This window comes from Nannobrachium achirus (genome assembly GCF_963921795.1).
Source record: "Nannobrachium achirus genome assembly, chromosome: 5".
NCBI classification, from domain to species: domain Eukaryota; kingdom Metazoa; phylum Chordata; class Actinopteri; order Myctophiformes; family Myctophidae; genus Nannobrachium; species Nannobrachium achirus.
The window spans coordinates 37,765,962-37,791,412 of record NC_137814.1 but is presented as its reverse complement, the minus strand read 5'-3'; the positions used below and the strand labels follow the sequence as shown (position 1 = coordinate 37,791,412).

Below are 25,451 nucleotides of genomic sequence, written 5' to 3'. Positions count from 1 at the left end.
AGTATATTCAGCCTAGGCCTACTATTTAGTATCTGCCAAGCAGCAGGGTTTCACTTTGGACATACTAAAAGGTAATTTGGCATACTAAATAGTACCCACAATCACATACTAACATGCTATTTAGTATGCAAAATTAGATAGTAGGCTGAAAATAGCATACTGTGTAGTAGGCCTAAAGCGTTATGTGGTTTCGAATGCACCGCTGGTCTCTGCAACCTCTGTGGTACAGACAATGGAGGTTAAACCAGATTATATAAATGTTCCTCTAGGAGAGTGAGAGCGTAACCAATGCTTTCACACTGATTGCATTTCCGAGGCTAAAGACATTATTCAGGATTGTTTAATTCTTTTTTTAAATGTGTCCTTAATTATATTAAACAATGCTTTCTTATGAAGAGAAAAACTTAATTGCAAAAGGCAATTGGACAGAGTGTTATTTAAAAGGCCAGGGAAAACAGATATTGGTGGTTTTATCTATATTGTTTTGTACCCGTCTGTCCATATATGGGCATAGCGATCGGATCGGCGGTCCTGGACAACGGGATCTCCCTATGCCTATAGTGTATCAGTCGTATTGGAGAGTTTGAGGTGTACGGTTCTAGAGACGCCGTACGGCTTCCCTGTGCAGTTAGTACTAGGAGGCCAGACTGCAGCTGGTACCATATTTGGGACAAATTCAGTATTCAATATGACGTCAGTCAGCTCCATATTTGGGCAAACACTCCATATTTGGACAAGAGTATCAGGGAAATACATGACGTCAGAAGTTTGTTTAACTTAAAACACATGTTGTCTGACTTGAGCACTTAGTACATCTTTCTAGACTGGTGGTATCTTATCGTACTCAAGCAGGGGAATAGCAGTGAATATATCTCAGCTAGTTTGCTTAGCTTGTTAGTCCGAGTCTCAAGATCATCCACTCTTCTTAGTCACCCGGGTCTCCTAAAGGATTCACTAGTCACCAAGAGTCAAAAGAATAAAAGGTTAGGGCAGAGAGAAGAGAGAGGGAAGGAGAGAGTGGTGTCCATTCACCATGGACAACGGACATACAAAGACGGCGGAGGAGGTTTATGGCTTTTTTAACGTAAATGAAAGCACCGGTCTGGGGTTGGACCAAGTGAAGAAACATCGAGAGAAATTCGGACCTAACGAATTACCACCTGAGGAGGTTAAATCTCTCTGGGAACTGGTAATTGAACAGTTTGAAGATCTACTTGTGAGGATCCTCCTTCTCGCTGCTTGCATATCATTTGGGCTGGCTTGGTTTGAAGAGGGAGAGACCATCACAGCTTTTGTGGAGCCTTTTGTTATCCTACTGATTCTCATAGCGAATGCTATCGTAGGCGTTTGGCAGGAGCGAAATGCAGAAAATGCTATTGAAGCACTCAAGGAGTATGAGCCAGAGATGGGTAAAGTGTACCGTCAGGACAGAAAGACAATCCAGTGGATCAGAGCGAGTGACATTGTGCCTGGGGACATCGTGGAGGTGGCTGTTGGTGATAAGGTCCCTGCAGACATCCGGCTTACATCTATCAAGTCCACGACTCTGAGAGTTGACCAATCAATTCTTACGGGGGAATCAGTGTCTGTGATAAAGCGCACAGACCCCGTGCCAGACCCACGTGCCGTCAACCAGGACAAAAAGAACATGCTCTTCTCTGGCACCAACATCACAGCAGGCAAAGCTGTAGGCGTTGTGGTGGCCACAGGGGTCAACACAGAGATAGGAAAGATCTGTGATGAGATATCATCCACAGAGCAGGAACGCACACCCCTACAGCAGAAGCTGGATGAGTTTGGAAAGCAGCTCTCTAAGGTTATTACACTGATCTGCATTGCGGTGTGGATCATCAACATCGGCCATTTCAATGATCCTGTCCATGGTGGCTCCTGGATGCGCGGGGCCATCTACTACTTCAAGATCGCTGTGGCTTTGGCCGTGGCTGCCATCCCGGAGGGTTTGCCTGCTGTCATCACCACCTGCCTTGCTTTAGGAACACGTCGCATGGCCAAGAAGCATACCATCGTCCGCAGCTTGCCCTCTGTAGAGACCCTGGGCTGCACCTCTGTCATCTGTTCTGACAAGACAGGAACACTGACCACCAATCAGATGTCTGTTTCCAGGATGTTCATAGTTGACCAGGTTACAGATGATAGCTGCATCCTGAAAGAATTTACTGTAACTGGCTCTACATATGCCCCTGATGGAGAAGTGTTCCATGAAGGTAACCCAGTGAAGTGTTCCCAGTATAGTGCCTTAGTGGAGCTGGCCACCATCTGTGCTCAATGCAATGACTCCTCACTGGACTACAATGAGACCAAAGGTGTGTATGAGAAGGTTGGTGAGGCCACAGAGACAGCTCTCACCTGTCTGGTGGAGAATATGAATGTCTTTGACACAGATGTTAAGGAACTGTCCAAGATTGAGAGGGCCAATGCCTGCAACACTGTAATAAATCAGAAGATGAAAAAGGAGTTTACCCTGGAATTCTCCAGGGACAGGAAGTCCATGTCTGTGTACTGTACACCAAACACGGCCAATCAAACAAGGTCCTCCATCGACAAGATGTTTGTCAAGGGTGCCCCAGAGGGAGTGATTGACAGGTGTACTCACGTCCGTGTTGGTCAGAACAGGGTTCCACTGACCCCTGTCATTAAGGAAAAGGTAATGTCCGTGATCAGGGAGTATGGAACAGGCAGGGACAGCTTACGCTGCCTGGCCATGGCCACAAAGGACCACCCTATGGGCAAAGACAAAATGGTGCTGGAGGACTCGGCCCGCTTTGTTGAATATGAAACCGATCTAACATTTGTTGGCTGCGTGGGGATGCTGGATCCTCCCAGGACAGAAGTGGCAGCCTCTATCAAACTGTGTCGCCGGGCAGGCATCAGAGTGATCATGATCACTGGAGATAACAAGGGCACGGCTGTGGCGATATGCAGAAGAATTGGGATCTTTGGAGAGGACGATGACATCTCAAGCATGGCCTTCACTGGCCGCGAATTTGATGATCTGTCACCCACTGCACAAAGAGAAGCAGTGGTTAAAGCCCGCTGCTTTGCTCGTGTTGAACCCTCTCATAAGTCAAAGATTGTGGAGTTGCTACAGTCCTATGATGAGATTACTGCTATGACTGGGGATGGAGTTAACGATGCTCCTGCCTTGAAGAAAGCAGAGATAGGCATTGCCATGGGTTCAGGCACTGCTGTGGCCAAGTCCGCCGCTGAGATGGTGCTGGCAGATGACAATTTTTCCTCCATTGTAGCTGCCGTGGAGGAAGGACGAGCCATCTACAACAACATGAAACAGTTCATCCGATACCTCATCTCCTCAAATATAGGAGAGGTTGTCTGTATCTTTCTGACCGCAGCACTGGGTTTCCCTGATGCCTTAATCCCAGTTCAGCTGCTGTGGGTCAACCTGGTGACTGATGGTCTACCTGCCACAGCCCTGGGCTTCAACCCCCCAGATCTGGACATCATGAACAGGCCACCACGCAACGCCCGCGAGCCTCTCATCTCTGGATGGCTCTTTTTCAGATATCTGGTCATTGGATGCTATGTGGGTGCTGCTACTGTTGGTGCTGCTGCCTGGTGGTTTGTCGTTGCTGAAGATGGTCCCGGAATCACCTATTACCAACTGAGCCACTTCCTGCAGTGTAGCCCAGAAAATCCAGAGTTTGAGGGTGTGGACTGTTCTCTGTTTCGGTCTCCCATTCCAATGACCATAGCCCTGTCTGTCCTGGTCACCATTGAGATGTGCAATGCCCTCAACAGTGTGTCAGAGAATCAGTCGCTGCTGCGAATGCCTCCCTGGAAAAACATGTGGCTGCTGGGAGCCATCTGCCTCTCAATGGGCCTTCACTTCCTCATCCTCTATGTGGAGCCTCTGTCTGCCATCTTCCAGATCACATCTTTGAACCTGACCCAGTGGCTGATGGTGCTGAAGATCTCACTGCCCGTTATTCTTCTGGATGAGATGCTGAAGTTCATTTCCAGGAACTACCTGGAGCCTGGGGAAGAGCTGGAGAAGCCTGCCAGCAACAAAGGCTGCTCCTTGTCTGCATGTATGGATGGAATCTCCTGGCTCTTTCTAGCCATTTCCCTCCCTTTGGTGCTCTGGATCTATGCCTGATTGACTTGAGCACATCTTTGAAAATACTGGCAGGCTTTGTCAATATTGCCTTAATCATAATGTATTTTAATGATGTGAGATAATAATGATCTAATAATACAATAACAAACAGCAGATTCAGGGTTTTGTTGAGACTCCCTTATTATTTGGTGACCTACCTTTGGTGATATAGCTAAATGTTTAGGGCGTATACCGCAGGGGCCCAAAATGCCATCTTCAGTGTGTCTCCGGTTTGACCTGCAGACTGTTGCTATCGAAATAAAGCAGAAATGCAGAAAGAAAAAAAAACATGTATTTTTTTTCTTTTTCTTCAAGAGGTTTCTATATACAGTATATATAGTATACAATCCCTTTTCATAAAACACACGTTTGGGTACAATAATAATTTAATTAATTATACATACAATGTATATAATATATCAGATTTATACTGAGCTTTTCAATGTACTCAAAGTATTCTTTTAATTATTATTGTTTAAAAAAAATATGATAAAATTGAGCATTAGATTAGGTGGGTTTTGAGGGCCATTTCCTGACTAAATTAACTTGGACAATTGTGGGCGTGCCCGATGCAGGCTGGGAAATTATGCCCAGTGGAGTTGGCACAACTCCACTGGGCAACCCGGGATGCTACAATATGGCTCTTGCATGACTTTGCATCTTTTTGGCGAGATAGCATAGTATGACTAATGACTTCACCCCCACCCTCCAAGGCCAGATGTCTCCATTACTCTCCAAAGATAATGTCAAAGGCAAACATTCAGCGTGGGCCCTCTTCGCTCCACCAAAAGGATGACATTCAACGCATTTATTTTTTTATTTTTTATAAAAAAAGAAACTGTGCAATACTCCCCAGCGCAATCTACTGTATATGGCGTGCATGAACCGGGGCCACGACAGCCCCACATTATTTTTTATGAATAAGTAAAGTACAACCTTGCTTTGATTTTGTATATATTGTAGTAGACAATATATATAATTCAAAGTATTGTCTATACCATAGATGGGCAACTGGCGGCCCGGGGGCCACATGCGGCCTCCAGCCCTCCACCTTCACTTAATGCGGCCCGCATGTTAATACTGGAATACTGTGTATATTACTGATTTCAGCTGTTACAATTCTAAACATGACCTGCTTTAATTTCGTCAGTCTATACAAGTAGCTTAATGACTAGTATAGTAGTATAGTAGTATTACATTTTTTTTAATGTCCAATGTATTTGTATTTAGATTCACAAAGTTAACATGAGTATATAACTGAATGTGTTTGAAATTAAATCAAAATGTTACATTTCAGGATTCCAATTCAAAAGAAGCAAAAATAGCCGATCTACAACTTGTAGATCGGCTATTTTTGCTTCTATTGTATGCGATACTAGAATGACAAAGTAGGACGTAGCAATATGCAATGTGGCCCTCTGGAGTGAAAGTGGAAATATAGTGGCCCTCACCATCATCAAAGTTGCCCACCCCTGGTCTATACAGTCTATCATCATGGCAGGTGCCCAGAATGGCACATGTGGTCTTAAACCCTGCTGCAGGCCCCATTGCACCACTGTTCTGTTGCAATACCAAACCACAGGGTGTCCCTTGGCCTTGGCAGTAAGTCATTCATCCAGAAGTTAGCTTTCAAACATAGTTTTGAAATGAGTAAGATTTTAACTTATAACAATGGGGACATTAAGCAAGCTTTTTGAGAATGCCTTCTTTCACCACACAGGCATAGTGTGTGTGATACCAGTAGCCTTGAACCCCAAACTTGTTGCATCATATAGTCCAGGGGCCAATACTGATACATTCACAAATTGGTACCACCCAAGGTGACCGTACGTTTTTTACATTTTTGTCTTCCTACATGTCTCTAGTTTACATTTAGGTATGATAACCCTTTCTGAGACCCAGCAACATTGATGTTATCAGCCGCTAGAGTCGGTGTCCCATTAACTTTACTATACAGGGAAAAAAAGGAAAACAATTATCTGCTGTCTGTAGCATATGAGGGGTCAAACTATTTTATTTTTTTTTTCACGAAAAACATTCCTTGGGCTAAAACGGCCCCCACAAAAGTGTAACTTCATCACTAAACCATAGTCTTGTGGGGCCGTTTTTTGCCCAAGGAATGTTTTTTGTGCATTTCTTTGTACAAATGCATGCAATGGATTCAGAATCATGAAAAACCCCTAGTTTGACCCCTCATATGGTACTTAAAGCAGATGATTTTTTTGTTTTTTGTTCCTCCTGTATAGTAAAGTTTTTTTAATTTATAATTTTTATCCCACAATTTTGTAACCCATTTTTTCACCCAGTGCTAATTGCCTATGTAATCCTGGGCTCTGCTCTCCCTCTGCCGCGCCAAGGGAGACAACGGACTGACCTCATGCTTCCTTCTATGCATGAGGAGTCCAAGTTGCTTCTTTTCACCTGACAGTGGAGATTTCCCTGGTTTGGACGTAGCACGTGGAAGGAACAGTGGAACACGTTATTCCAACCAGTTCCTTTCCCCTCCATCAGGCGCCCCGGCTGGCCAGGGGGAGGCATTATTGAGACCAGGATTACGTGCATGTTTTTGTGAGGGTATCAACCCTAGGAGACACGGGGAGAACATGCAAACTCCACACAGAAAGGCCCTATCGCCAACCCCACCTAGGGTGTGGGCGCTGATGACGCGGAGGAGGAACACGCCGCCAGCGCCCACAGCGTCCCCCGGCGGGAATCGAACCCAGGACCTTCTAGCTGTGAGGCGAAGCACTAACCACTGCGCCACCGTGCCTCCCTGTATAGTAAAGTTAATGGGACACCGACTCTAGCGGCTGATAACATCAATTTAGCTGGGTCTCAGAAAGGGTTATCATACCAAAATGCAAACTAGAGACATGTAGGAAGACAAAAATGTAAAAAAAAACGTACGGTCACCTTGGGTGTAACCAATTTGTGAATGTATCAGTATTGGCGCCTGGACTAATATACAATACCCCCAGTGCCCCTTGTCATTTTCAATCTTTCTCCCAGACATTAGCTGTCAAATCCAGTTTTTGGGCGGTGAAAACCGCTCCTACATTTCACTTTGCGTATTTTAGTACGGAATGTATTTGCCAAATGTATTTAGTTCGACACATAAAGTCACTATTGTCACCGACAGCCTGACCCATACAAGGAGATATGCATGTGTGTCATGTTTGCACCGCTCACTTCGCTCAGATGCCATTTTTAACTGAGAAATTGAGGGTCAGCTTCTAGTCAGTTATGGATGTTAATGATCTCATTGATACATTTCTGAAAACAAATAGCACTCTAATAGCAGCTATAACCAATATTATGACATAATACATTTCAAGAGTGCAAGTAATTCAGAAAATGAAAAAATACAACTACTGTATACAGCACTATTATTGCGACCGAAGGTCGCATATACTCTGAAGAACCGTGTCACTTGAGTGTCCTTCCTTCCTTCCGTATCCTCGTGACCGTCCTTCCGTATCCTCTGTGATGTCAGTGTGATGTCAGCGAGTTGTGACATCACTTCCTGTACAGGGCGGCTACACGAAATGTGGATAACACTATATATGGAGATAGTCCAGTCCATCATGTCATATGGGACTAACGTCATAGAAAGTAGCCATTGTTAGGCTGGAGTCATTGGCTGTCTAAACATGGAGATGTGGATAACACTATATATGGAGATAGTTTAGTCCAATATGTCATAATGGGACTACCGTCATAGACAGTAGCCATTGTTAATCCGGAGTCAATGGCTGACTGTCTGTACAGGAAGTGATGTCACATGACATACTTTTTATGCCCATATATGAGTCCTAACATGGAGATGTGGATAACACTATATATGGAGATAGTTTAGTCCAATATGTCATATGGAACTACCGTCATAGACAGTAGCTATTGTTAGGTCGGAGTCAATGGCTGTCTGTCTGTCTGACTGTCTGTACAGGAAGTGATGTCACATGACATACTTTTTATGCCCATATATGAGTCCTTCTGTACCACATCTCCATGTTTAGGCAAACTCCACACAGAAAGGCCCTATCGCCAACCCAACCTAGGGTGTGAGCGATAGGGCCTTTCTGTGTGGAGTTTGCATGTTCTCCCCGTGTCTCCTAGGGTTGATACCCTCACAAAAACATGAACAAACTCCCCCCAGAATGACAACAACTAGAATCGTCAGAGAAACGCTGTGGTTGGCCAGATGGTCAAGAATTGGCGCGGCGAGGTCATTTGGACCTATACATGGAGAAATGGAGCAAACCTGTTTGGCCTAAACATGGAGATGTGGTACAGAATGACTCATATATGGGCATAAAAAGTATGTCATGTGACATCACTTCCTGTACAGACAGTCAGACAGACAGCCATTGACTCCGGCCTAACAATGGCTACTGTCTATGACGGTAGTCCCATATGACATGATGGACTGGACTATCTTCATATATAGTGTTCTCCACATCTCCATGTTTAGGCCCTATCGCTCACACCCTAGGTGGGGTTGGCGATAGGGCCTTTCTGTGTGGAGTTTGCATGTTCTCCCCGTGTCTCCTAGGGTTGATACCCTCACAAAAACATGAACAAACTCCCCCCAGAATGATAACAACTAGAATCGTCAGAGAAACGCTGTGGTTGGCCAGATAGTCAAGAATTGGCGTGACCTCGCCCTTTAGGGCGAGGTCGCATGTCACCCTGAGGTCGCATTCCACCCTCGGGTGTCTTACTAGTAGATAACTATACTGTGCTATTGCCAAGATATTGTAGCCTAGGCCATGGATCTTGCCTCTGCAGCACAAAGCTATTACAGTATTTAAACACCTAATTGTGATCATTAAAGTGGAGTGTGATGACGCTTCTCCTTTGCTTCCAGCAGCAGCACTGACAAAGTGCACCAACTGGAACTCTAACCCTGTGGAAATGAACATGTGGGCTCAAATCACCAAGTACTGAACCAACAAAGACCTCTGTGTTCAGGGGCGCTGTTTAAACATGGTCAAATGAAAAAGGTCTGTACGGCAATGTAGGAAATGAATACTAATTTCCAAACACTTCTGGCATTTGACAACTAAATCAATACTAAATGCTATGCAATACATATAACTACATATTATAGCAAGTTTAACACCTGCTGATTGTACTTCTGTATGGGAGTAGATCAACTACAAGAAATGTATATGGACCTTTAACTTATGACTCAATATATTGTAGGCTACATTTATCAGAATTCACAGGCCAATTTCCATACTGTATGTCCTAGTAGGCCTACTATTTGCACTTCTGAAAGTCATACATCAACACACGTTCAAAACTCATTTGCACATGACCATCATCATCATCATCATCATCAAGGAACTTTTTACTGTCCGGGTTTCTCCCACGTTCGTTCAAATTTACATTACCAACACCACATCAGCTCGAAAACAAACTAACGAAAACAAAGTGGGACTTGAGCATTTTAAAAAGTCCATCAATAAATAAGCGCATGAGGCATTTAAGGTCTTGTTTTGCGTCACTGGTTTTCGGTTACTCTGGGCTCGGTTGTCTCTGACTCAGACTCTTAGGGTGGAACAATAGGATTAGATAGCCATCTCAAACAGGGACCGAGGATCACATTTTCAAGTCCACCTGCAGTGCTTTCACCTCCTAACCCAATGTGGTGTTGGAGGTTCAACAGAAAAACATTGCAAGGAGGCGTCAAGCCTCCTGCCAGATAGATACAGCGGTTCAGGGACGTGCAGAGAATGTTAGAGAGGCAGGGGCTGAAATTTCTAAAAGGGCCTTTTAGTGGAAATATAGAAAATAGCAGACCTCCAAGCTCACAACGTGTCGCTCTGCGGCACGTTGTGAGCTTGGAGGTCGGCTATTTTCACTGCTTGATACCACACTGAACTAAGCATAATCAAATGAATTCTGGAGATGTGGCGTAACGGCATGGCTTTCTACACAGAGAGGGCAATTATTTCAACATGAGCTGCTGTATTCAAGTTTAGGAGAGTTTGGACAAGGCAATTCTCTTGAAAGCTGCCTTCAGGTATGGCATGGAAAGAGGACATTTGCATTTCTTTCACCATAGTAAAAACTGCGTTCATGATCTGGAGAGGGCACTTTTTACAGATAGATAAAAGGGCAGGGGCTCAAGCCCCCTTTGATGTCTATGTGTGCACGTGTCTGCACTGGTTCATATTAAACTTGTGCTTGCACTCTGTGGGATGGTTAATGGCTGATTTAAACAGTCGGTCACACGTGCCCACCCTTCACTCTACCTTAACTCTGTAACTGTATACATAGTGTATCTGGAAATGTTGTAATATTGTGGTGTAACAGAAACTGATGACGACAAATCAAAGCGTGGAGCTGCTCTAGACCTATGCAACGCTTGACACTTCCTTGTTTACAAACGGCCATAAATAGCGGTGGATGGAGGGGTCTGACCCACGGAAAAGCCCTTAGTCACAGTATCATGAGGGGAAGGGTGCAAACTGCCGTTTCAGCCAAATGTTATTTTTAAAAGGAAGGGCAATAGACTGGAGCATGCCCCAAACTATCGTACACATATTTTCACAATGAGAGTCACTTATGTGTGAGCGGGGGCTCAGGAAGGCCAATCAATAGCCCCCATTATGAGGCTGCGAGGGGGGAATTAGGCAGTCAATGGAAGGGACTAAGCCATGTATGCCGCGTCCACGCTCAGGCCTGGTCTGTTTGTTTTGATGGCAGCACGAGACTGGCGTGACTCTCAGCCTTGTTTACATCGGACACATGTCCCCCCCCGCCCTCCCTCCTCCCCCCACACACACAGACCCCCTATGTGAAATCGCCCTCTCCGATTGCATCAGAGCCAGAGGCAATGACTGACTGCAAAATGTGCTGCAAGCACTTTAAGCTTTCTTAAGTCACATCAATTCTGTTTGATGAACAGATATACAGGTGTGCGGTGTGACAGAAGGAATGAGACCACTTGAGCTGTGGAAGCAACATTGTCTGTGTGGAATAAGTATAAACAGGACTCTCATTCCTAAATGCAAAGCGAATATAGCGAACAGTTTGACAAAGAAACTTGAGTCATCCATTGACTACTTTGACACATTTCTCCATATTTCAGAATCTTGTTTTTATTGAACAAGCAAAGCAGCTTATTTACATACACATGAAATCAGTTTGAACATGAGCTTTCACAAAGCTTTTTAATGTGTCATACAGCAAACTCTTTGGGCTAACGAACAGAACGTAGCTCAACCGTATTTCACCTCAAGTCACAACAGTCCATTTCCTCTCATTAAGACTTGTTCTTCTTTCAATTTTATTTTTATCTTTTACAATCAACACATCTGTGCAGCATTGAATACACATGTATAAGAAGGCCTATGTTCCTGATTAGTGGCTTCTCAATACTAGGTGGCTCTCTTATTATGCTAAATAATTCAGTCCAATAACGTTTTTTTTTTAATCAAGGTAATTCAAAGAAGTACAAAGAATTCAAGTCAAAATACATGCCAGACATTAGGCATACATGTAGTGGAAAATTACTGTAATTGGTCACACTGGTGTAGCTGTAAATGGTTTAATGTTTCAGAAAAACACAACTGAATTAATATTGAATTCAAATATGAATGAATGAAATTCAAGTTGTATTCTAAATACCCAAATACTGATCATTAGTGAATGGCATTTTATTCTTGTGATCAGCTCTTCAGAACAACCCTCGGGTATAGCACTGTAAACGTGCTGGCAATAGACTCTAACATAGAGCAAAGGAAAATACACAGAGGGCCCTATTCTCATCCATGCCTTACCCCTTACCCCTGAACTCTTTTTCCATTTTTTACTATTTTGAAAAACATAAATAAATATTTCAAATAGCTTATCTACAAACTCACAACGTTTCGATGTAGATCGGCTATTTGAAGTATAAAATGTTTTTTCAAAAGAAAGGACAAAGAAGTAAGGCATGGACGAAGATACAGCTCAAAGTCTCCATAGAGTAAGCATTCAACAGGTAGAAAACAAGGAATACTTAAGCTGTAATGAATACACTGTAGGAAATCTCAAAAGATTTGCATGTACTGTATTTGAAAACTAATTCTCATGCGGATTGTGGATTGTTTGCTAGAAAAGAAGTGATTTAGCATTTTAGCAATGACAAAAAATAACATCAGATTCAATTTCTTGTCTGATGTGGTGTTTATGAGCTTCTTTTTAGGGTTATTTCCAAAACCCATCACTTGTTTCAGAATGGCTGCCACAAAAAGTGCACTTTCAGTGAAGAGGAACTGGAGAATGACTTGCAAAAAGGAGGAACGTGGGAGGAATCGAGAAATAACAGTCAGTCAAAAGCAGCCACTTTGCGGCTTCGATCAATTTGTTTGTAAAGTCAGAAGGCAACCATGCCAAAGTTCACGATGAGGATTGTAATGAAAAGGGTGATGAAAAATCTTACAATCATTGATTGCTTCCCTTACAAAAAGTCCATTGTATTCAAACAAAAAAATATGTTGTACAACCCTCTTAACCACAAAGATAAGAAGAGGCCTCAGAGATATAAAAGTTAAGTGATTCGAGATGCGAAAATACACGAACTGGAAAAACAATCAACGTCTTTGCGGACGGCTGAACCCTTTCGTTCATACGTCCATCGGAAAAACGCATGTGATGAAGAATGTAGAAGTCGGAACTCTAAAAATATGTTTTGAAATGTGCGTCACTTTGGCCAATATCGATTCTCTGAGTTGCGGGAGGGAGCGTGTTGGCTGTAGTGATGAGTAGGAGCAGTTGAGAGACAACAAGGGCTACCTTGACCTGTGGAAGAGACGAGTGGAAGGAGGGTGGAGACCCGGAGACCAGGAGGAGAAGGCATTCGTTTCCCCCTGACGGGTCACTAATGCTAGGAGGTCTGCAGCAGGCGTCTGTAGTGGGGCATGATCTCATGCTCTGGCAGGTGCAGGTTGAACTCCAGTGCCACCAGAACAGGGAACTCGAAGGCTATCAGCTCTCTGCGGTTCACCCTGAAGCGCTCCTCCAGTTTCTGCATGGAAGAAGACGTGGTTGGGATATCGGTGAGCATCGGTGTCTTTTGTTTTGTAAATGTCTAGATCTAGCACCTCAGGGCATGTTGTCGGGTACTTGAGATTGATAATACATCAAATAATTGATTAGAATGAACCAGCAGCCATTTTTTATAGATTATTTATGATCTTTAAATAAATATGTATTTTTAGACACAATAAGCTGACAATTTCTTTGTTACTATTTACACCAGCCCCCATAAGTCACATCTGCCCATGAAAGATTGCGGTGCATCTTGGGAATGGGCTTATTGTGTAAATACACTTCCATGCAAATCAAAATTGTTAAAATCACTAAAATGATAGAAAGAAGTATATGAAAACATTTTAACACAATTGCCATTTTTCTTTTCTCTAATGACTATCTAAAAGATGAACCCTTGCTGTAAAAAAACAAAGTTGTCCTTTAAGGACATTAATTGAATTGAAGATTTACAGAAACTCAAGGTTCCCGTCTTGTATTTACAGATTTATGTTATCATATTTTCACTGTTACCCAGCAAGGCCTTGAGGCCAGACCTCTTATTGAAGAACCTTACGTCTATCAGATGCTTGACGTCGAGTTTCTTGAGATCTCCACCGATCTTGGCCGCTAGAAGGACACAAGCACCGGCACAGAGCTTGCGGTTCTGCTTGTTGAGTTTACCCTGGAGCACCAGCTTCTCAAAGTAGACAAAGGCCATGGCCACAGTAGGCTCTTCATAGCCACACTCAAACTGTGCAAGCTTCCTGATCTCCCTCTTCAAGCTGTGGCCCGAGTGATACAAATGAAATAAATGAATTAAGATTAGACAAAATAAAGTGAAACAATTCCTCGTTATTCACACACGCACACGCGCACACACACACACACACACACACACACACACACACACACACACACACACACACACACACACACACACACACACACACACACACACACACACAGCGAACAGGGATGATCTCTACTGAATACTACAGCACACAATTGGCAATGTCGATATGACATGCATGGATTAAAGCAATGGTCTTGTTCAATGGTCTTGTTCTCCTTTTTTATATTAACCACTTGAACCCTAGTGTCCTTATTGTGAGAACTTTAGCCAAAAATAGCAGATCTACAAGCTCACAACGCCTCGCGCTGCAAATTGAAACAGCTCTCAATGAGGACGCATTGATAGCTTGTAGATAGGATATTTTCGCTGCGCAACATGCTTTCATAAGGAATCTGAACGCATCGGATGGAATCCAAATGACTGAAATCAGTTGTGGCGACTGAGAACTTTAAGCCATGGACATGACATGATATGACACTTAGGTCAGAGCTCATATAGGTCATATAGGACCTATATGGTACCAACTTTTGACACAATCATACCTCCTTATTTTGCTGAGTGTCAACCTGATGTGAGGGAATTTCTCTTTAAAAGTCTCGTTCATGTCCTTCTTGAGGTCAGAGGGTTTGACGTACTCAATGACTGTGGTCTGAAAGGGAAAAGGAGACAATGTGTCAGAGAGACAGACACCCTGGGAGCTGACTAAAGGTGACTGGATCCCCACACACAGGTGTTGGGTTCCACTGGTGCACCGTCAATCTGAAAGCCGAGGCTGGAGGAACACCACACAGGTGTCTTGCTTTACTCTCCTGCATTGGGTGGCTCACAAACATTGCTTACACACGCGCACGTGCACGCACACACAAGTTAATATGGTATGCTTGTTTTTCTGTGATCACAGACTTATAATGTCCTAATTGCTAAGTCTTATTTCATTTCATTCTATTTTATAAAAAGGTGAAAATATTTTAATATTTTGTACCTGTGTCATAAATGTCAAAATAGTAATAAATGTCAAAATAGTAATAAATGTCAAAAAAGTAATTGCACAAAAATGTAGAAGTGGGGATTGTTTTCTAGTCTAGGAGTCTGGTCAAATGCAGTAGAAATAAACCTCTGTCATTGTGAAATTAATACGCGGTATGAAAGTACAGGAAATTGTCTACTATTGTCACACCTCACACACCTCAACAAAAAAGGCATTTATTCGTGAATTTTACCCAAAGTATGTTATTCCAAGCATCTACAAATACATTAAGGGGACAAAGGGTGTAAAAACTATGACAGTCTCTACTGAAGCTAACATTTTCCTCCGATTCATAGAAACTTCCCTGGCTGTAAGCCAAGCTAAAAAAAAAGAAACGTCTGTTATCTCCTGCTTGTACAGCCTGAAAATCCAGCCAGGGAAAGTCATGGCTTCTAAGCGCCGCGGTCATCGAGCGAAATGTTCAGAAGTCACTGGTTCAAATCCTGTAGTAAACACAATAGCTATTGTTGTGAGAGGCTGGGGTTTCGCAATTGGAGGAAGAGAAGAGAAAACATTGTCTGGCCTTGACTGAACATTTCAACCCTCACTGTGTATTTTGCCATTCCACAGTAACAAAAACAGAGCCCAGTAAAGAATGAGACGAGAGACTGGTATTTTTCCCCTCTGCGAACACAATAAAACATCCGTTCCTTTCCGGAACATGAGAGAGTGATTAGTACGTACAGCGTGCAGCGGCCACAGTAGCAAGAGCCAGAAATGTGATGCTAGTAGCTATTGATGGGTTGGTGGAGGGAATAGCTACTGACCACTGGGTTGGTGTTTTGGTGAATATACTGTACATTTACCAGACCCAAAGTAATAGTAGTGGATTGGAGAGAGAAAGAAAGAGGCTTTGGACAAATGCTCTTGTTGATTAGAGAATAATGACATATACACTTGTGGCTTTCACCCAGAAGAGTTTATCAACTTCAGGAGGATTTTCCATTCACACGCACATAAAAGTGTGGGGGACACATTTTTCTTGTCTATAATTGTTTTCACTATATTTACTGAAAGCAGATATGCTGACAATAATAATAAAATAAACAAACAGAAACAAAAACTATTTCAAAACTTGTTAGGGATGGAATATTTATTCTTGTTAACTTCACAGAGGGAAGTAATGTTCTCAACCAAAGTAACATTTTTCTAATCTCGATGGGAAAACATTGATGTAATTTTCGTTAGTGTCCCATAACGTAACTGACTGTACATAACTTAGTGTGTAAATATTTTGAATGTGTTGTTGTTTACAAGACACCAACCTCTCCAAGCAAAACTGTCTGAGCACAAAATAAATAATTCTGAGTCTGACTATGATAAATGACAGAACGCTCTCTCACCATGTAGGAAGGAAAGATGAGAACTCTCTTGTGCTTCCCACAAGGCCACTGGGGGTCATCCAGCAGATTGGGGTCGTACTCACGAAAGTCCCCCAGATCATTCCCTGACGAGACCATGAACACAACAACAGAGATCAGAAGACAAATGAGCCAGATGCAAAATGAGTCTGCGAAACATCTTCTTTTCAGAATCCGACACAGCTGTAGTGTGCACTGTGCGGGCGTTCTACTTCACAGAAGGAAAACACATTTGGAAACGGCAGCAAACTTTATTTGCTACGGTACTAGCAAACATACTGCATTGATTACAAAGTCTATACGTGTTATGCAAGATAAACAGTACTAAAAGTATGGTCGCATGAATTGCAATTATCTGAACAGGGTGAGTTGTGGGGGCTAGGGACAGTCACAATCATGAGATTTTAGTTGACGATTTATTGCCATACAAACAATTGCCATGAATGATTGAATTGTGTTTTTGGCATTGTTTGCCTTTCAGGCTCTTGCACTGGGCAGATATGACAAATAACTTAAATATACAATAGGCTATTACTGAAATATACCAAAAAATCTAAATAAACAATATACTATGGCCAAAGTGGTTGCAAAATGCCCAAAATATGCCCAAAATGCCCTGCTATTTTTTATAAAAATGGAAATCATTCTAACGATTGTGCAAAAATAATCAGTTCAAATAATTACAATCAGGCAATTGTGTAATAATGAAGCAATTAGTTGATTTATGGGAGCAACCTGTGTCAGTGCTGCTCTGATTACTGTTGGCACGACCCAAGCTGAGGCTGCGGTGACTGGCGTTACGTGACTGGGAGAAGGACGAGGTGGAGTCGATGGTGTTCCGTCGCCCAGGACCACCGCCCAGGACGTGGGTGGGGTACAGAAACTGGGTGTAGGACACCGTCTGCAGACACCAGGGGCAGAGTATACAGTGATGTTAGCAAACAAGCAGCAACATACAGTACAGTCAGGGTTCCCACACATCTTTACCAATTAATTTCCAAAACAAAGATTTCCAGAATATTTAACCCGATTTCCAGGATTATATAACAATAATTCAGCTCAATAACGCTCAGTATGCCAGTGGTTCTCAACCTTTTCAGGCAGTGACCCCCAAAATAATCATATTTGAACTGGGGACCCCGGCACCCTGACGAGCACTAAGAGTAGAGAAATTTTGTAAAACACGGTTTTATTGTGAAAATAGCCGATCTACATGCTCACAATTTCTGCCTCTAATATTTGACAATTTGGCAAATGTTGAATTTGTCATTTCAGAGGTATTGACAAAATCAATAACCAAAGACAATGCATAGCTATTTTTTCCAGGACCTTCCAGGACCCTTGATCAATTCCAAAACCTTTCCAGTACTGGAAAAAAAAAAATCTAATTTCAAAATATTTCCAGGAATTTCATGACCGTGGGAACCCTGAACATACAGTACAGTACAAGTGAGCCTCATCAACCCATTAAGACAGAGGTCTTCAACAGGGGGTCCGCGATTTTTGTTAAAAATAAATCCTGATTCTGTTCATTTTGAATAGCTTGCATGATTACTGTGCAGTTGACAGATTGTTGAAGGTATTGACATGGTTCTCAGTTAATTAAGTAATGTGTTTAGAAACGGTAGTGGTATGGCCAGCCTGCTCACTGTACCTTGTACATGTATGTTTAAAATAAATAAATAAATGTTGTAGCCCGACCCCCCACCCCACAAGGTGGTAGGGGGTCCCTGTTCAATCTCCCCATCAGTTTGGGGGTCCCTGGCCTGAAAACGTTGAAGACCCCTGCATTAAGACTAGGGATGGGTATCGTTCACCTTTTAATCGATACGATACCTTTTTCGATACCTGGGAATCGATACGATACCTTTTTAGATACCATTTTCGATACTTTTTATTTATTATTATTATTATAATTATTATTTGCCTTTTTCTATGGGCTATTTTATAGACGTTGGATCATTATCATAATAATAAACATTATAGGCTATTCTCGGCTATTTTCACAGTAACGAGTGTAGCCTACTAAAGCAGTCATTAAACTTTCAGTAGACCAACTGTTACAGATGCGACCGGCAAGGGGTGCATTAAAAAGTATGGAAACAAGGTATTGTTCGTTTTTACGTGAACCGATACCGATAGTATCGACGTCATTGAATCGATACCATTAAAAGTATCGCCGACGATACCCAACCCTAATTAAGACATGAGGCCAATTCTACAAACGCCTTCTAAATCAGTCGTTCTCAGTCTCACACTTTCAGCTAAATGATTTATATCGTTGGGACCTTTATGGGTCTCGTTAACCCAGTTACTCTACACATTTGCGCACTCACACTCAAGAGTTAAATCAACACTGAGGATTTTCCGGGGCACTGCACACGGCTCTGATGGGTAGGGCTGTCACGATTATGACATTTTACATGACGATTAATTGTCACTCAAATAATTGCGATTGACGATTTAATTGTGTTTTTGTTGTTGACAATTACATTTCTGTTTGGCTTTTAGGCTTTGAAGTTGCACATGGTAGATATGACACATAACCTAAATATACAGAGAAATTACTGACATATTTGACAACTTTATACTTAAAAAATAACATTGATAGTGGAAATAGCCGATCTGCAAGCTCACAACGCGTCGCGATGCAACGCGTTGTGAGCTTGTAGATCTGCTATTTCCACTATTTTTGACTCTTTTTTAAATATATGAAAGTTTTTCAACATGGAAACAATTATGCCGATTATGAAAAATAAATCGTGATTATGTCAAATAATCACGATTTGACGATTATGTAATAATTGTGACAGCCCTATCTGATGGGTAATCTCACCTTTCCGTCCGCTCCCAGCTCCACTCCCTCCAGCCCAATCACCATCTCCTTGGCGCTGACGCCACCCGAGGGATGACGCTGACGCCCTCCTCCTCCTCCTTCCAGTTTGATGTCCCTGTCGGGCACAAGACCTTTACAACTCTCGTGCAACTGGTGCACCCTGCAGCGCTGTTACGTTCCCTTCCACCCCACTGGTGATGCCTGCCTGTCACAGCTAACTGCCACTTCCCCAGGGACGTGCTGGCCATTGGGAAAAGCGGGACAACTCCCAAACGGCCGGTTAATTCCCGGCCGGTCCAGGCCGGCCATTAGGAAAAAATTAAACTGTTTGCACAAAAGTAAAAATGGAACTGTTTGCACAAAAGTACTGAAAACAGAAGATCTGTGTGCTTGTAGATCTGCTGTTTTCACTAGTTTAAATATTTTTTTAAATGATAAATACAAAACAAATGGTTTTGGACATACAAGGTTTCCACCTGACGAAATATACGACGAAATATAACTAATGTAATTGGCCCACTGGCTTGTCACTTGTCATGATCTGAAATGGCAAATCTTTGAGTAGCAGCAGCTACTATATCTCTCTCTATAGCGCGCAATGAGGGCCTCTCCAATTCTTTTTCCCGGGCTGAATCAGGGGCCCAGCACGTCCCTGCACTTCCCTATCAAACTATCAGACATGCCCCAATATCGATCTGCACTCTCATCCGCTGGCACGGCTCCAGTCATTGCTCGTCTCTTTTGGCATGTTTCTGGGCAATTAAAGTCAAGTGCGCCCTTGGGAGGTGGAGGGACAAGGAAAGAGTAGGGTTTCACTCCGGCAGGGCAGCAGTCTCTTCCAGCATAAGATGCTGTGTCACCAATCCTGGAAATACCACACCGATGTGAGAGCTCTCTCCAACAGGTCCTATGGTTTGCTGAGTAGAGAATAGAGATATGCAGGCCTGTAGTAGAACTGTGTCAGTAGAGCAAAACCGTGGTCGCTGCTGAGTCAAGTCAGCGTGCGCCAAATGTGCCTGTGTTCCACGTTTGCTGTTGTCAACAAGCTCTGAGGCCGTCACATGCCAACCGAAACATCTAAGGGTTTGTCATACTGCTGTACTTACTGCAACTGAATAGCCTCAGTACAGCCTAAGGCTAAGCCACGTTTAAGCTGTGTTCAACATCTTTTTTTTTAGAACTGTGATAAATCTCTTGCTGGGTTAGACACAAACATAAAGGCTGGGTAATCTGACATTTGTGCAATTTGAATGCGCTGCCATACTGACTGACTGGCTGATATAGACTGGTAGGACCTTCACCAACCAAACCATCCACTTAACTGATGTTGAATGTTAAAGGACCATACCAGTGGTCTGGCATGTTTAGCCCATTGACTATCACTATCCTTTACATAACTTTTGGCTGTTTTCTAAGCATACTGAACAGTGTGGTGTGCTTGACTTTGGACACTTTAAACTTGAGAGAAGTTTCATTTATAATTGTTTGTTTACTTTTTGTTAAAGTTAATTTATTGTTGCATTCCAATGCATTTTAAAGCATGGATTGATTTAATTTCCCTGGAAGAAAGATTGATTTATGAAAAAATTCTAATTCAACCATGCAATGATGTTTAGCCAAGTGATTCCTGTAAAAATACATGAGGCAAGATCCTGCTGTAAACTTCACCACCGTATGACTGTACGACCTACGGTTCAAGAGTTATAGGCCAAACATAAAGGACCATGTTATATACAGGACAATGTTTATGTATATGGTCGAAGCTGTAAGCATGCAATGACGCTAGCACGGACCTTTAAAACCTAGAAATAACCACAAATACAGCATCACGGTTGTATGCCTTTGCCAACCACTTACCATTACACCATTGTCTGTCTAGACTCATATGTAGTGAAGACTGACAACCCAAAAAAACATATTTCCTCTGACCACAGCTGTTGCCAGGGGAGTCATAAAACGTCCCACCAGAGGAACCAAACTAATAAATGTAACAAGCAGAACACACCAATAATATACAGAAAATAAGATCCTGAACCTCAAGCATGATCCTGGGGGATTCTTGAAAGTGAATTCCAGCTGTCTTTTATAAATAAATAAATGCAATCCTCTGATTGGAATTCTCTGATTAAACCGACAACAACAATACAGGAATCGCGAAGTGCTTTGGAACTGTTCTTATTCTTCCCATCCTGGTCTACTTTTCATATTTAAAATCATACACATATAATAATTAACCCATTTAGGCCTAGAATTAGGCCTAAATGGGTTAGGCCTAAATGCGGCACCTAAATGGGTTAGGTGCCGCTTGTAGATCTGCTATTTTTGAAAAAGTTGTGAAAATGTGTTCTTTTCAAAGCGAACGTTTGTAACTCAAATTCTGCTTTTGGGGGGGTCCCTGGAACTAAATATTTTGAGATGGGGGTCCGTGGCCAATTACATATCATGTTGGGGGTCCTTCACATGAAAAGGTTTGAGAACCACTGACATAGAGGTCTCTCAAGAACAGACTAACTGAGCTCCATTTAAGTGAAAAGGACCTTTTCTTTGACGATGGCCGGCCAGATTGCTGACATAGAATCAAAGATTTTTCAAAAAACCTTAGAAGGATTCAAAAGACACTTAGGGCCTCAACAGATGAACAGAATTCGCCTACAATAAGATATTATAATTTTTTCATCGGATCGTATGAGCTCACACACGACACCATCCTCAGTCTTGACGATTATTGGGTCGTGTGTCCCGCTGTGCGAGAGACGCGCGACAGGCCCACACACACAACAAGAACTCTTCCCCGACACCCCTGTGGCGAATTCTGGAGCGAGACGTGACGAGACAAAAAAATAAAAAATAAATCACGCCTCGCAGCGCTGAAGAGCAGCAGCTGTCAGCTGTGTTGGCCTTGAATCTCCCAAACCGTAAATAAAACAAAGCCATAAAAGATATGTTTCTGGATAAATAAACGTGTCTATAACCACTCAAACTGCATGGCGCACTGTGCGCAAAGAGCTGATCATTGATGTATTCCTGTATGCAAAACCGAACTGTTTTAAAGTGACTTTCAAAACTCAACAATCTGCTATAATACAAAGCGCCTCGGCGCTGCGAAGCGATACGAAATAAAACCAAGTGCTGGGATATACGAAATCAAATCAAATAACGTGCTTTATGGGAGTGAACAATTAAGACAATAAAACAAAGGGAATCCAAATGAATGAAACACTGTGTGCACTTGACTCTGAGCTTGGAGGTCTGCTATTCTCTGCACGCAACATCATCGCGGGACGGAGATAAATTAGGCTTGATATAAGCCTATGATGTGCTGCAGCTGAGGTGATCATAGCCTACAGCGCTTTCTAGTCTTAGGTAAAAGTATCAATACTGCATTATTGAAATACTTTGTTACAAGTTAAAGTCCGGAATTCAAAATGCATTTGAGTAAAAGTAGGCTACGAAAGTGAGGGCATCAAAATAAGCTCACACAACGTGTCACAGCGCAGCGCGACGCTTTGTGAGCTTGTAGATTGGCTATTTTCAAATAGTCTATAAAACGGGGCTAAAGGCACAATGTTTTATAATATAATAATTTACATCTGCAAAGTAACTAGTAGCTATGTTTTCATATAATTGTAGTGGAGTAAAAATACAATATTTGGATCCAAGATGTTGTGGAGTAGTAGCCTGTATTGAAAAAAAAAAAAAAAAAAATAGCCTCCCGTTTGGCTCACCCGCCGCCTTATGCCGGGGGAATTAAACCAGACATTAAAAGTAAGATCATGATATAAACTTTAAATGGTAGTAGGTTCTAATCATATGATGATGTTTATGAAAATAATATTAATAACTAGAAATACTGTTCCTTCGAAACAGTGTGGGCTCGATTCCAACCCAACAAATAGGATACTTTAAGGTACTGTAAGGTACAGTACCTTACAGTATTGTACTGTACCTTACTATACTGTACTGCACCTTACTGTACTGTACTGTACTGTACTGTACTGTACTGTACTGTACTGTACTGTAACTTACTGTACTTTACTGTACTCTACTGTACTGTACTTTACTGTATTCTACTGTAACTTACTGTTCTTTACTGTACTCTACTGTACCTTACTGTACTGTACTCTACTGTACCTTACTGTACTGTACTGTACCTTACTGTACTATACTATACTGTACTCTACTGTACCGTACTGTACCTTACTGTACTGTACTCTACTGTACCTTACTATACTGTACTTTACTGTACTCTACTGTACTTTACTGTACTCCACTGTACCTTACTGTACTTTATTCTACTTTACTGTACTTTATTGTACTTTACTGTACTCTACTGTACCTTACTGTACTGTATTGTACTTTACTGTACCTTACTGTACTGTACTCTACTGTACCTTTCTGTACTGTACCTTTCTGTACCTTACTGTACTTTACTGTACTCTACTGAACCTTACTGTACTTTTACTGTACTCTACTGAACCTTACTGTACTGTACATATTCTATGTGTTCTAGATCTACATTTTTGATTCTGTGTTTGGGAACCAGCAACTGTCAAATGGACTCCAACTGTAGTGGAGTATATTGAGTGCATATACTGTAGGCTAACAATCCCAGATCACATATGTCCTCCACTATGTCTATAACCAAGGCGTTCTTCTATGTGGCCACTCCAGACTGAGGAGTGGAGCATGGCTTTTATTGTGTTTGTGGATCTGACTTGGAAATGCATTGGTTTTGATATCTCCCTGACAACCAACAACAACCACTAATATGGCTGACTGTCCCTGCGGGCTCTAGGATATATGGCTATGGGATTTACATCCCATCGCCCGGACTTGATTCTTGATCACAGCTGTGTAATCAGTAGAGTGGAGAGGGACATTTATTTATAGTTTTAACTATAACTATAGTTTTATACATCACACAGCTTAGACATTTGGATCAAATCAGAGAGCAGACCTGTGTGAACGCAATGATATAGATAGCATATCTGAAGTGTGAACACTGCAGCCACAGCGCCTTAACATAAACATGGGTCTATTATCCTTCTCTCCACTCTGTCCCCACTCACTAAACCCATTGGAAATGCATTGGGTGCTTAAAGTTAAACATTTTTATTTTTTTATATTTATACTACAAAACATTTCAAAACCAAAAATACAAGCACACTTGTCCTCAGTAAGCTGAACACATAAAAATTTGAATGGTGTTGAAAGGTGTAAGCGTTTAAGAGATGAAGCGCGCCAAAATATTGAGGAGATACTGACTAGTATATAAATAATGAAGATAACATACGTGTGCTCGCCTTCCAGGCGAGCCCACAACTAGTGACGGGAGTGAGTGGGGACGGCGGAAGAGAGAGAGGGAGAGTCGAGAGAGGGAAGGAAAAAGGAGGGACAGTTTTTTTCGGTGCGATATCTTCACTACCCGTCACACGACAGGATCACGGTTGGATCTCTACCCCGCTGTGCGGTGATTTTCAAGCAAGTTTGATATTTTCTGCTGTCGGGTGGGTTGTAAAAAAGGTCGTAAAAAAGCTAATTAACATATCGGCGGGCGCTTCCACACGACAGGAGAAAAACTGTGCCTCGTGAGGGAATTTGGGCTGTTCCTCGTCACAGTCATAAATTCCTCAAATGCCACAACATTGCGTACGAATTCTGTTCATCTGGGGAGGCCCTTATAGAATCGGGTCAAAATTCAAATTTTCACGATTTTTCAAAAATAGCAGATCTACAAGCTCGCAGCGCGGCACTCAGTGCCACGCTGTGAGCTTGTATATCTGCTATTTTTCAATAGTTAAAGCATAAAATAATGATACACAATAATGTGTACCCGTTCTGAATGGTTAAACAAAATAACCAAGAGGGCATGCAACCCCAGTGTTCTTAATGTGGGCTCAATATGCTGCAATGAAAACAGTGGTATTTGGTAGACGGAGGAATCCCCAGACAGCGGATACGACTCAAGAGAACAGCCAAGAGGTGGTAAGAAGGAGAGAAACAAAAAAACCAAGAGCGTTCTAGGGAGATCTTTCTTTGAAGCCAGCCGGGAAATTTTAAATGGATAGCTCAGCTTATTGCGGTGGAAGAGAAGAGGAAATCATAAGGAGAAGTGCTTACGATGCCAAGTTGCATGCAGAATAGCTGAGTTCAAATGTTTCTGTTAGTAGTGTTATATTATGATACGTGACCAGTGCCCCAAGGTTTATGTCAAA

The 25,451-nt window shown here is 42.3% G+C and overlaps 2 protein-coding genes across 3 annotated transcripts in view; one reads left to right on the top strand and one right to left on the bottom strand.

Moving 5' to 3' along the window:
- Positions 1-1,033: 1,033 nt before the first annotated feature.
- Positions 1,034-4,135, top strand: LOC308285046 (sarcoplasmic/endoplasmic reticulum calcium ATPase 2-like; the record flags this gene model as incomplete). Its single annotated transcript, XM_080725764.1, has 1 exon — positions 1,034-4,135. The coding sequence occupies one exon, from the start codon at positions 1,034-1,036 to the stop codon at positions 4,133-4,135; it is 3,102 nt and encodes a 1,033-aa protein (XP_080581890.1).
- A 7,195-nt stretch (positions 4,136-11,330) lies between these two features.
- Positions 11,331-25,451, bottom strand: part of cables1 (Cdk5 and Abl enzyme substrate 1) — a 31,551-nt gene continuing 17,430 nt past the window's right edge. For both annotated transcript variants that reach the window (XM_080725320.1, XM_080725321.1), the window contains 6 exons: positions 19,237-19,351; positions 17,136-17,301; positions 16,383-16,486; positions 14,555-14,661; positions 13,734-13,941; positions 11,331-13,154 (listed from right to left, as the gene is read on the bottom strand). In XM_080725320.1, the coding sequence (XP_080581446.1) occupies positions 13,014-13,154; positions 13,734-13,941; positions 14,555-14,661; positions 16,383-16,486; positions 17,136-17,301; positions 19,237-19,351 (841 nt within the window). In that variant the 3' untranslated portion in view covers positions 11,331-13,013. The remainder of the gene's footprint in view (positions 13,155-13,733; positions 13,942-14,554; positions 14,662-16,382; positions 16,487-17,135; positions 17,302-19,236; positions 19,352-25,451) is intronic.